This window comes from Gouania willdenowi, chromosome 21 (assembly GCF_900634775.1).
Source record: "Gouania willdenowi chromosome 21, fGouWil2.1, whole genome shotgun sequence".
Lineage (NCBI taxonomy): Eukaryota > Metazoa > Chordata > Actinopteri > Blenniiformes > Gobiesocidae > Gouania > Gouania willdenowi.
Genome location: NC_041064.1, coordinates 38,906,821 through 38,920,350, shown reverse-complemented (window position 1 = coordinate 38,920,350; position 13,530 = coordinate 38,906,821). Strand labels below are relative to the sequence as shown.

General features: G+C 43.1%; 1 protein-coding gene across 3 annotated transcripts in view; it reads right to left on the bottom strand.

Moving 5' to 3' along the window:
• LOC114455235 (glycerol kinase-like) overlaps positions 1-13,530 on the bottom strand; it is a 71,230-nt gene that overhangs the window by 7,112 nt on the left and 50,588 nt on the right. For 2 of the 3 annotated variants that reach the window (XM_028436335.1, XM_028436336.1), the window contains exons 11-18: positions 7,672-7,714; positions 2,160-2,240; positions 2,014-2,092; positions 1,801-1,897; positions 1,632-1,716; positions 1,444-1,564; positions 1,085-1,228; positions 782-853 (exon numbers count right to left, since the gene is read on the bottom strand). In XM_028436335.1, the coding sequence (XP_028292136.1) occupies positions 782-853; positions 1,085-1,228; positions 1,444-1,564; positions 1,632-1,716; positions 1,801-1,897; positions 2,014-2,092; positions 2,160-2,240; positions 7,672-7,714 (722 nt within the window). The remainder of the gene's footprint in view (positions 1-781; positions 854-1,084; positions 1,229-1,443; positions 1,565-1,631; positions 1,717-1,800; positions 1,898-2,013; positions 2,093-2,159; positions 2,241-7,671; positions 7,715-13,530) is intronic. The other variant, XM_028436337.1, reaches the window with a different exon arrangement.

The following is a 13,530-nucleotide window of genomic DNA, read 5'->3' as shown; positions in this document are numbered from 1 at the left end:
CACCTCTTGGTAAAACAGAGATGAATACGAGCTTAGAGGAGAGACTGGCAGATGATCCACGACAGTAGCGACACCTTTAAAACACGTGAAGTGTATCAAAGTATTTAACATCTCGATATAAGGTTTATACTCTTTTCAGCTAAGGATATAACTGTTTTCAATACGTCATAGCAAAGAGCTTAGAGGCCTTCATTTTTGAGTCAGTGTATCATTGAGATATATTTAAACTTGGGGGTCAAACAACAAGCTCCCTGTTTCACTAATTGATAGGTTGTATTTTTCTCCAACTACTTCTCGAGCAAGGTGATTCCATATACAGTGATGAATTAAATTTAGAGATATGACCCTGTAGGATGACCTTTCTGTTGTCTATATAGATATAAATGCTTTAGTTTGCAATAATCTGACCAGCAGCTCTCAGCAGGTTGTGACACCCTGTTTTTGGACCTTTGCAATTCAGTTGTCCCGAAGATTTCTTTTACACCACCTTTTTTTGTCATCACCATCCACACCACCAGATGCAACACACGTCCCAGGAGTTCAAGGACTACAGAGAAGCGCTAAGAATCATGGGACATGTAGGATTTTAATGAAAGCCAGTACGCGTATGTTTGAGCCTTTAGTGAATCAGTCTCAGGTGAGTTCACTTTTTGTGTTAATATAAGAAACAGGGACAGATACTAGAGTAAAAGTGTTTCTAGAAGGTTTAGATCTGCGAGTTCAGCTTGTGGAAAGTTTCCTTTATATTTATATATACATTCTAATGAGGGTGAGAACGTACCGTTGCTGCTCGTCTCCCAGTTCATGGATTTCTGCACAGCTTTCTTCCAGCGAGCGTAACGTAGTTCACTTTCTGAGCAGAAACAGAACAATCAATAGATGAAGCTCCAAACCATCATCATCAGGTGATGAAGGTGGAGAACCATGTAAAGTTTAATAATCACAGCATGACAATAACAGATTATACAGAAAGGAAAAGAAGAAACGTTCGGAGCAAACAGAATAATTTATTAGAGATTAGTTTATGTTTATTTAGTCCTTCAAAGTTTGACTATCAACTGTGTGTGTGTACTATTGTCGGTACCTTCCAGGTTGATCTGAGGGCTGTAGGTCTGGGTCAGAACAGGTCCAGATTGACTGAGGTTCAGGTTCCAAACATCAACTCCTTCAGCTGCTCCTGCTGCCATCGCTGCTCCTAAAGCTGTGGTCTCAGACATGATGGGTCTCACTGGAACCAATAACAGAATAAGTTCAACATGAACTCTTCCTCTGGGACACCAACGGATTCAGACAAGACTCATACTGGGAACCTAAAGATTTTAGTCCCTCTTCCTTAACCTAACGCTGGGTTCTACCTACAGAGGTTTTCCTACCTATTGCCTTACAGAGGTTCTCTTACCAACAGAGGTTCTCCTACCTATCGCCCTACAGAGGTTTTCCTACCTATGGCCATGCAGAGGATGTCCGCCTGAAGCTGCATCAGTAACCTGTTGGACGTCATGCCTCCGTCCACCTGGAGCTGAGTCAGAGGAACTCCACTGTCCTGGTTCATGGCGTCTAGGATCTGACACACAGCACACAGTTCACTTCCTGTCCGTGAATCACTTCCTGTCAGAGATAGAATGTCTCACCTCTCTGGTCTGGAAACAAACGGCTTCCAGGGCAGCAAAGGCCAAATGTTTCCTGTTGGTGAACTGGGTGAGGCCACAGATGATGCTGGAAAACACAACAAGGTGTTAGAATTGCTGCTGTTGGGTTCCCAGTAAAACTCCTTGTCCTCCTGGACCACTAAGTACTCACCCTCTAGCACTGGGCTCCCAGTACGGGGCGTAGAGTCCAGAGAAGGCCGGGACAAAATAACAGCCGTGGGAGGTTCCTGCTGCTGCAGCCAGACTCTCTGACAAGACATGACACGGGACAGGACACAGGACCACGGATACAGCGCAGGACCACAGGACATGATGAGTAACTGCTTCGTTTGCTCAGTTTGTAGTAATATACTTGTACTTGTACCTATCTCTGAGGACGACTGCACGATGCCCATGTTGTCCTTCAGCCACTGAACAACTGCTCCTGCAATGGCCACTGAGCCCTGAGAAGAAGAAGAAGACGATTGACAGACATCCTCAGGGGCAGTGGACACGTGACCTTTGACCTACTTCCAGGGCGTAGCAGGCAGGAGAGTTTTTACCCAGTTTGTAGGCGACTGTGGTGAGGAGGCCATGGTGTGACATCACAGGCTGACAACACATGAACAGATCACATCTATGAAAATCACATCTATACATCTATAATAATCACATCTATAAATATATACATCTCACTGTGGGTTGAGGATTCACCAGGGAAAGAAAAGGTGTTTGAGCAAAGAGAGACAAGGGCCTCACATTGACTACTTTCTGCAAAACGGATCAAATCAGTCAAGTGAAGCACAGCAACTGGACACAAACCATAGCTTGCAGTGCATCAGCACCAATGTCATGAAAATGAAAAGCACAGAATCAGTGGTGGAACTCGTCCAACCTCCCAGACCTGCAGTTGAAAGGAGGGCCCCAGGGCGCAGACTACATGTGAAGTGGCCCTGTGTTGCTAACAAGATAATGTGGGAAAAGGTGAATACTGACCTGACACAGACCCTTGAGCAACTTCGATGCACAGTGGAAAAAAGGTTGTAGAAAATGGGAGACATCATCTACCAGTATAAGGTAGAACGGTTTGGGGTTAAAAAAGTGAAAGATACTAAAAAGGTTACAACCCCCAGAACATTAATTTGAGATTGACCCTCCAACCTGGAAAGAGGTGAAAAGCATAGTTCATCGGGCAAGAACAGCATTACCCCATGGACAAAATGGAATCCCATACGAAGTAAATAACTACACTCCAGATGTTTTGAGTATTCTCTGGAGGCTCATGAGGACAGTATGGCAGAAGAGAACTATACCCAAAATGTGACGTAGGGCAGGTGGAGTCTTGATCCCGAAGGAGACAGATGAAAAAAACATCAGCCAGTTCTGCCCAATCTCCTTATTTAATGTGGAGGGTAAAGTGTTTTTCAGTGTCATTGCACAGAGAATTGCCAAGTACCTGCAAAAAAATGAGTACATCTATACAACTGTACAGAAGGCAGGGGTATCAAGCTTTGTTGGCTGCCTGGAACATTCTAGCATGATCTGGCAACAGATCCAAGTGGTAAAAGCTCCTTAGGACTGCTTTCAGGTTCTTCCACATTCTAAACAACATCACAGCCCTAGTTAAAGCCTACTTTCAAGACTTACAGTTCTGCTTCTCAACCCCTGAGTTCACCACCTTATGGCAGTGCCTGGAAGTAGGCATCATGGCCCAGCCTTCCTCCCCCCAGAGCCTATAGGCATGACATCACCACCCTGACCACCACCATCCCATGCACCAGGTGGTTGCTCAGGAAACTGGAGGAGAACATCAGTTGGGCCCATATGAAGATCACTGTCCCGTTCTGCTGTGAGATGACTGACAGACCCGCCCACCAGCTCATGTGTCCCTGTGTACTGCACATGCCTCTATAACACAGGATAACAACAACAGCCGGATCAGCTGTTAGCTTAGCATGTCGGCAGTTTTACACAAAAAAGACAGCAAAAGATCGCAATTTGTACTTCCTGTAACTTAAATAATCCTTCGTGGAGCTGCAAACAAACCGCTACGTGATTTACCATTTAATAAACCACCACATCGCTCAATGTGCAGCATTTGAAGCTTGAACTCAAGCTAATGCTATCGGTAAACAGAGCCAGTTGTCCGCTGAGAGGGTTGATCAGTGAAAAGATCAAAGTTACTACGTATGAGGAAAATTATAGAGTTCATGGTTTTGTACATGAATAAAAACCTTCCACTAATGTATAAATGACTGTAATAATAAAACAACTAACCTGAGTCATGTTCATTCTGACATTACACGTTAACATATAAAAATGTTACACACGATGCACATTATTATTATTTATTTATTTAGCTTTTATCCTGTCAGCTGTTGCAATGCTGTTATTTTTAGAATAATATTTAATAATAATGGATTTAAATATCCACAAAGCTGCTGCATTTGGACATGGTTTATTTTTGCTCTACAAGGAAATTTAAAACTCAGGACACCTTATTGGTCATTTAAAATTATTTGTTAGTTTGTTCTGTAGATTATTATTAATAATATATCATCTACCCCAAACCCTGTGATTTTCTTTATTTGTTAAACTAAATACTGCTGACTGTGCACTTTATTTTAGTCAAAGAGCTGTAAACAGGTCTGCAGTGGAACCTGATGGACACGTTTATTTAGTTTTTAAAAGGTGAAAAATCAAAGACCAAAGAAACAGATATAATTTAGTATTTTGGACAGTAATGTTCTATACTTTTAATTTATATTTGAGATAACGACCTCATGTGTAGTTAGAACAACACATTTGTATTGTTTCACAGGTATTGTTCAATGTTTTACAATAAAATAACATTGGAATATTCAAGGTGTTTAATGTCAGTTATGGAAAAAAATCGTGATCGGCCAGAAAATTGCAATCGGTGCATCCCTACTGGGAAGTTCAAAATTTGGTGCCTTCAATTTAGTGTCCTACCCTGGTTGTTGTGGCCCCTTGCAGCGTATGAGGTCCACATCTCAACGGTAGAGAAGCTGGAAAAAGGAGTCACAGCGGACATTAAAAAGTGGCTTGGAGTTCCGCGATGCCTCACCAACATAGGCCTCTATGGAGATGGTGTCCTCAAGTTGCCCCTCACCAGTCTCACTGGGGAGTCCAAGTGCGCTAAAACATGACTACAGATGACACTGAACGAATCCAAAGACAAAGTGGTGAGAAACAACGCACCAATCTTGGCAACTGGGCACAAATGGACTTCAGCAACAGCAGTGGAGGAGGCAACATCAGCTCAGACATGAAGACACTGTGGGGGATTGAGATTGAAACAGTTTGCGACTGGGGTGGGAGGAGTCTTTCCTGCACGCCTCAGAGTCCTGGAGGGAGGGCAGATTGCAGCCGATGACCTTCTCTGCAGAGTGGATGATACGCTGCAGTCTGGCCTTGTCCTTGGCCGTAGCTGCAGCGTACCAGATGGTGATGGAGGAGCAGAGGATGGACTGGATGATGGAGCTGTAGAAGTTCACCATCATCTTTGTTGGAACACTGAACTTCTTCAGCTGCCACAGGAAGTACATCCTCTGCTGAGCTTTTTTGATGAGGGAGCTGATGTTCAGCTTCCACTTGAGATTCTGGGTGATGAAGGTCCCCAGGAAGCAGAAGTACTCCACAGAGCTCACTGTAGAGTCTCCCAGGGTGAGGGGGGTGAGGGGGGCTGGGTTCTTCTTGAAGTCTGCTGGGAAAGCTTGTCCTGAAGGAGAGCTGGGATTATTGTATTAAAAGCAGAGCTGAAGTCCACAAACAGGATCCTGGCGTAGGAGCCTAGAGAGTCCAGGTGCTGGAGGATGAAGTGGAGAGCAAGGTTTACAGCATCGTCTACAGACCTGTTGGATCTATAGGTGAACTGCAGGGGGTCCAGGTGGGGGTCAGTGATGTCCTTGATGTGGGAGAGCATGAGGCGTTCAAAGGACTTCATGACCACAGATGTCAGAGCGACGGGTCTGTAGTCTTTGAATGTGGTCCTCAGCTTTTTGGGGACAGGAACGATGGTGGAGGCCTTAAAACAGGCTGGTACGGTGCATGTCTCCAGTGAAGTGTTAAAAATGTCTGTGAACACTGGAGACAGCTGATCAGCACAGTGCTTTAAGGTGGAAGGAGAGACAGAGTCAGGTCCACAAGCATTACAGGGGTTTTGTCTCCTGAAGAGGGTTAGAGCTAGGGTTAACCCTAGCTGTGGTGAGGCTCCTGCTGTGATTTGGGGGGGGGGGGGGGGGGTTAGGTTAGGGTTAGTTTGTTATTCACCTGAGCCCCCTCCAGACAGAAGCAGTCATTAGCAGAAAACTGGCGTTGTAGCTTCTCTGAGTACAAACGTTTGGCTTTTCTCACCTCCTTTTCAAACGTGTACTTCGACTCTCTGTACCTGGCTCTGTCTCTGGGTGTGTGGTCCACCAAGTGAATGAGCCAGACCAGCTGGGAGTGAAGTGAAGTGTTCATTTAGGAGGCCTGTCTGGTGTGAGCCCGGCCCAACCACATGGCGGGCCACCGGAGAGGGTAGATGGCGCAGATGGGCACGCGGCACAGCGGATCCCAGGGATGCGCCGAGCAGCACTGTAGGAGACCCACCCCGCGGCACCCCCAAACCATGTCGGCCCCATGGAGCACGGCGGCATCTCCACCCTCCAGACGCGGCTGGGCACCAGCCACACTCCCTACCAGTCCAGGGGGTGACCCCTGCCGCATGCCGGCCCAAAGCGTCCCGCCCCGCCGCAATAGGGAGTGACTGAGCAGAAGCCCGCGCCCACATCAGGGCCAGCACAGGTTTGCACGGCACCACGATACAACGCCCTCTACAGGGAGGCGACCCCAGCCCCCCCGACAAGAAAGGACGCTATCAGTCACCCAGGCAGGGTCACCCTTTATTAAAGTCACCAAGCACAATGAGAAAGGAGTCAGGGTAGGTCCCCTCCACACACAAGATCTGGTTGGCGAGTGTGCGCTGTGCCTTTTGCACATCAGCTGACGGTGGGATGTACACACCAACCAGGATGAATGAAGCGAACTCACGGGGGAATAGAAGGGTTTGCTAATAAAGGATTCCAGGTGAGGAGAGCAGTGCAGACGGTTCACTGTCACGTCGTTACACCAGTTACTGTTCACATAAAAGCAGATTTCGCCACCCTTCGTCTTCCCTGTGAGCTCCGCGTCTCGGTCCGCTCTGTGAAGTTGGAAACCGGCCGACTGCAGCGCAGAGTCAGGCACCGCTCCACACAGCCACGTTTCCGTGAAGCACAGAACAGAGGATGAGGAGAAGTCTCTGTTTCTACCCAACAGCAGCTGTAGTTCTTCCACTTTATTTCCGAGTGTGTGGCGACCGCGCTGGACAAGCGCACCAGGTCTTTTTCCTCTACTTTGGCGCCTCACTGAATGAGCAAAGGTGAACGCACCTTTGACCAAAATAGCCAGTAAATCCACGGAGGAAGCAATGAAAGTAGGATATAAATCCACAGGGATTGTTGCCTTGATGTTCAGGAGCTCTTCTCTGGTGTAAAAGCACCCAGTAGCAGATTTTACAACAAAAACAAGACAAAACACTGCGCACCAAAACGCCACAGCAGCCATCCACGGAAGCAACCAGGAGCAGAGAGATGTCAGCTGTGCTTAACACTTGACTGGGCAATGCTGGTGGATATTGGTCAACAACTGGTGTTGTTGATCGCCACCACCACCTTCAGACCTGATCTAGTGCTCTTGTCCTGCTCCCTAAAGAAGGTTTACGTCATTGAGCTCACCGTACCCTGGGAAGATTCTGTAGATGAGGCATATGAGCAAAAACACCTGCGCTATGCTAAATTAGCTGCATTATGTTCTCTGGGTCGGGCACTTTCATCAACTTTTGTACGTGCTCACACAAAAAAAGAATATTAACATCTCATTCTATGTTTTAAAATCTATGATAATCACATCTATACATCTATGATATTCACATCTATAATAATCATATCTATACATCTATAATCAGATGTAATATGAGGTTAGATCTAGAGATCTTTACCTTCAGGCCTGTATTCCTCAGGAGGAAACACCCGGTCCCATATCTGCACAACCACAGGATTCAGCTTTAGTTCTCACTTAATACCTTAAAATATAATATCTACTCTATGTTTTAGAGCTCTACATTTTTTTTTTTGAACTTATTTGTATTGAAAATCTTCAATACAGGTCAAATACAACAAAAGAAAACCCAGTGGTATCAGACAAAATGTAGGCACATCATACATTAGTCCTTATATCTTTAAAGTAGAGCCAGCATCACAGTGGGGGAAGAAAGAAGAAAAGAGACAGTTTATAAACATACACGTGCATCTTCCTTCCCTTCTTTCTTTCAACATGGAATAGTATAAACAAATCAGCCATTAGAAATGTATCTTTGTATTAAGGACCATTTATCCATGAATACATCAACTTTCATTTGTAGTTTTGCTGTTATTTGCTCCATATGATTCACTTCTTTTAGTTTGTTCTTCCATTGAGTAATAGTGGGGGGCTGAGGCTTGAGCCAAGAGACCGTAATCATTTTCCTTGCAACTAAGAGTAGTATTTTGAGTATAAATTTAATATCATTTAATCTTATGTTGTTGGGAAAAAATCCCAATATTATTAAATTAGGTTCTAATGGGATTTCAATGTTGAGACAATTCTTAATTTCTCCTTGTATGTCTTTCCAATAGTTAGTTAATTTTGGACAGTCCCAAAACACATGGGTATGGTCTCCCACCAGACCACAGCCCCTCCAACACCGATCAGAGGTTCCACCAAACCTAGACGTGACAAAGGGGGTTCTAAAAAATCTAATTTTAGTTTTCCACTCAAATTCTCTCAGGCTTGGACTATTTGTTTTGTGTCCCTCCCGCAATGTCCGTTCCCAGTCATCATCTTTAATTATTATGTTCATTTCTAGTTCCCATTTTCTCTTAATGTCCTGTGTATTCTCTGTATTTTCTTGTAGTAATTTGTAAGCATGAGATATGTATCTACTGTTAATCTTCCCCTTTATTACATGAATAAAAAATTGCTCTAAATTTGTGGGTGGAGTTTGTAACAGGGTTATGTAATTATGCTTAACAAAATAATTCCTTACTTGTAGATATTTATAAAAATCTTGGGCTGGCAGGTCATACCTCTGCTGGAGTTGCTGAAAAGACATTAAACTTCCTCTTTCAACCATTTGGTCCAGCATAATAAGACCCTTTCCAGCCAGAGGAAGGTGGAAACTCCAAATTATGATGAATTTGTATCAGATTTAGTGTCTTTCTGATATTTGACCATATGGATAAAGTGGTTTTTTTAATTTCATCTATCAATTTACTATAGTTAGCTGTAAATAATTGTGATGCTTTTGGAGTAATCATTATTCCAAGATATCTAAATCCTTGATTAGAGAGTCGAAAATGAACTTTATCTCTGGAATTTGTGGGCCATTGGCCTTTTAACATCATTGCTTCTGGTTTTGACTGGTTTATTTGATAGCCCGAAAGATTGCCATAATCCTCTAAAGCGTTCATCAGTGGGGTCAATAATGTTGCAAGGTCGCTGATATATGTTAAAATATCGTCCGCAAAAAGTGAAATCTTATGTTCTTTATTATTCCCATCCTCAATGCCCCTAATATTTCTATTCATCCTGATTGATGCTGCAAGGGGTTCAATATTAATTGCAAATGAAAGTGGACTGAGGCAATCACCCTGGCGGACCCCTCTTTCTAAATAAAAGAAGTCCGAGCAGCATCCGTTCACTCTAACATGTGATTTGGGGTTTGTGTATAAAATCTTTATCCATTCCACGAACTGTGGATGGAAACCCATAACTGATAAAGTTTTATATAAAAACTGCCAATTGACCATATCGAATGCCTTTTGTGCATCAAAGCTGATTAGCATTGAATTTTGCTTATTGTTTTTGGCTTGTGTTATAATATTTAAAGTTCTTCTTATGTTATTGGTAATGTGCCGGCTTGGGATAAAACCCGTTTGATCTGGGTGAATAAGTTTCTTTATATGTTTTTGTATCCTTTCAGCTAAGATGCCAGTCAGTAATTTTAAATCATTACATAACAGGCTAATCGGTCTGTATCCTTCACAATGGGCTGCATCCTTTCCTTCTTTATGAATGACTGAAATTATGGCCTCAGGCCATGAATCAGGTATGTTACCATTCTTAAGTGTGTATTAAAAACCTTAGTCAGTAATGGCAATAAAACATCAATAAAACATTTATAAAATTCTCCAGGAAGCCCATCAGTTCCTGGAGACTTGTTGTTTTTTAGCTTTTTAACTGCTTCTCGTATTTCACCCTGTGTAATCTCTGAGATCATGCTTGATGCTTGTCCTGCAGATAATAAAGGAAGGTTTAGATTTGTAAGAAAGGCATCACACTTCTCCCCAAATTTGTCATTCATTGGATTTGGTTCCTCATATAGCTTTTTATAGAAGTTTGCAAATGCATTAGCTATTTCCTTTGGTCTGTATACCTTTTTATTAAGAATTGGATCTACTATATCATGTACTACTCTATCAGCTTGTATTTTGCGAAGTTGGAAACCCAACAGGCGACCAGCTCTGTTTCCCATTTCATAATATTTTTGTCTCGTAAATCTCAGTTTTATCTAATTCTTTTCTAGCTTCTTTTAGTTTTATTAGTATATTATTTGATCCTGAATTTTTATGTTCAATTTCTAAGAGCTTTATTTTATTTTCAATCTTGATTTGTTCCTCTAAGCGCTGTTTCTTTAATCTAGACGATATTTGAATCATTTTTCCTCTTATCACAGCTTTAGCTCCACTCCACAGGATAGGTGGGTCAACTTCTCCATTATCATTTATCTCCAAATAATCAATCAAAGTTTGTTTCAGCTCTTGAACTACTTCTGTATTGGTGAACAATGAAACATTTGCCCTCCAATATTTAAAGACGTTCTCCTTATTCAAATCAAGGTGTAAAATGACGGATGCATGGTCACTCAGTGTTATTGTTCCTATTTGGCAGTCGCTTACTTTGTACATATGTTGCTGAGAGACGCAAAAGAAGTCTATTCTTGAATAGCTATTATGGACATTAGAGAAGAAGGTAAAATCCCTCCTACTTGGATTATTATCTCTCCATGGATCCCCCAAACCCAATTCTGTTATCATGTTATTAAGTGTTTTTGTTTTCCTATTTTGCGGGCCCACCTCTGATGGTGTTCTGTCCAATTTACCATCTTGCACAGCATTAAAATCTCCCCCAACTATTATTATTCCCTTTGCATTCTCTGCTATGGTGTTTGCAATATCTTTAAAAAAGTTTTCATCATATTCATTTGGAGCGTACAGGTTTAAAATAGACACTTCTTCCCCTTCTGATCGGCCAATTACCATAACAAACCTGCCAAGTTTATCCCTGATTACCTTCTCTGTTGAAAAAGCTAGTGATTTACTGATTAAAATAGCCACCCCTCTTTTTTTTCCAAAAGATGCACGATATGTTTGGTTCACCCATTCTCGTCTAAGCTTTTTGTGTTCAAGCTCACTTAAGTGAGTCTCTTGTAGTAATGCAATGGATCATTGTAATTTCTTTAACTGGCCCAGTATTTATTTTCTTTTTATGGGATGATTTAAGCCATGGACATTATATGTAACAACAGTCAACTTTCCCATTAAAGATTCACAGATTAATAAAGGAGTACCTCATTACTTTCTCATACACATTACAAATATCAGAGGGTATGTACCTACAAATAAACAGTTTCAGATCAGTATTGACCTGGAAAAGAACAGTAATTAGGAACATGAACAGACTCCCAACTTTCACGCGAACAAACCAGCCCTCCTTAAAAGCGATTACCGTGGAGACGGAGGTGCGTGACGAAATCCCTCCGGGTTTAACACAGTGTCGTAGCAACTGTCCTGCAGCAAAAGGCTGCACTCCCAGTCGCTCTCATAAATCCAAATAAAGAAATCCAAAAAAAGAAAAGAAAAAGAGTCATCTTACCTCCCCTTTGGAGGGGGAAAGTCCCATGTCATAGTGGTAAAGTCTATGTTGGCGATAACTAGCCTTGTTAGTAAACTTTAGTTGTTTAAGCAATGTGCACATTCCTGCTGTCGCAGTTCACTTTTCAGTCTTTTATTATTCGTCATCTCGTACAAACTTTTGCAGATCGGTGACGTCCAGCGTCCGGTGGCTCTTCTGGATGCAGTGGCCCAGGCGTTGTGCAAAAGCTTGTCTCGGATGTTTTCCCGTTCATCCACCTTAACATGTATTCCGAGCTCGTTGAGTGCCGGCGCTGCCGCTGTTAGTGTAGCAAACGTCTTCGGTCCATGGTCGTAGTAGAGTTTCAGCTGGGCAGGGAATGGCGACACCGCCTTTATCTTCTTCTCTTTCAGCCGTTTAATCACATCCCTTACTTGTTTACGTTTCTTCCGCACCTCCGCGGTGTAGTCCTGGTCGAAGTACACTCTCTGGTTCTGGTGCATAACCTCTCGACTTTTCCACGCCGCTCGAAGCATCCGTTCCTTCACCCGATAGTCCAGACACTTGACAATAATGGATCTAGGGCATGCAGACTTTTTTGGTTTAGTCGTCAGGGAGCGGTGTGCCCTCTCAATGCCCAGCTCCATGTCCGCGGGCAGCTTCAGTGAAGTACGGAGCATTCCGGTTATGAAAGGAATCATGTCGTTTTTTTCTTCTCCTTCTTTTATTCCATATATGCGCAGATTGTTTCGCCTTGCCCTCGACTCAAGCTCCTCACATTTAGCAGATAGTTTGGCATCCAGGTACAGCAGATGGCGAATGGCTCTCTCATGGCGTTGTAGCGTATCCTCGTTGTCGCTCACCCTCTGCTGCACGTCGGTCATTTGCTTTTCAAGCTGGTCCGTGCGGTCAATCACATCTTTCAATGTCGTCTCCACTCTTGTCAGAGCAGCCTTTGTGTCTTTAGAGGCATCCAAGTGTTCTTTTCTGAAGTTTCGCAACTCCTGAAGTATAGGCGCCATGTTGTCTTCAGGCTCGTTCATGTCCGCGGCGTCCTCGTCTGCGGGATCGTGTTTGCTGTCTTTTTTACCGCTCTTATTTTTGTTTTCAGTTTGTCGTCGAGTTGTAGACATCTTTGGTAGTGTCTCACATCGATTATAACAGGAAGCGCGTGCTATGTTGGCTAGTTTTTCGGTCTTTCCCCGGAGCAAAGGTTTCAAGCTGTTTCTTTGGTCATGACGTCACCGGAAGCCCTAGAGCTCTACATTTAAAGTGTAATACCTGCTCTATTCAATTCAACTTTATTTATATAGCGCCAATTACAACAAAGTCATCTCAATGCACTTTCAAAATTTAAAATTCATAATGAAAAGGAAAATCTGAACAAGATCCACATGAACAAGTACTTAGTGACAGTGGGAATAAACGACTCCCTTTTAACAGGAATAAATCTCTGTTAGAACCAGGTTCAGAGGTGGCAGCCATCTGCGTGGACTGGTTGTGGTTAGTGGACAGAAGGACCAACAGAACAGGATAGAGAGATAGAACATCAGAGTGTTCCAGACTAGAGCCGTGAACCACAGATCAGGAAGTGACATCATCAGCTTCACCTGAAACAGAGCAGAGAGAGAAGGACGAGGAGAAGACACTGACTGCAGAAAAATATGATACATTATTATCAGGTCATCATGTGTTGCAACACCTGGTGCTAAACTATGTGTGAGTGGAACTAGAATGATCTATGTGGTTTATATCAGTGTGAGCAGTATGATGGTTATACAACAGAAGTGGGGGGTTGGTCTACAACCTGGTACAACTGTGTCTGACTGGACATCATCTCATTACAGCCATTAGAGCTATGTGTGTAGATGGTGGATCATGTTTATAATGTTGGTGTTCTACTAAA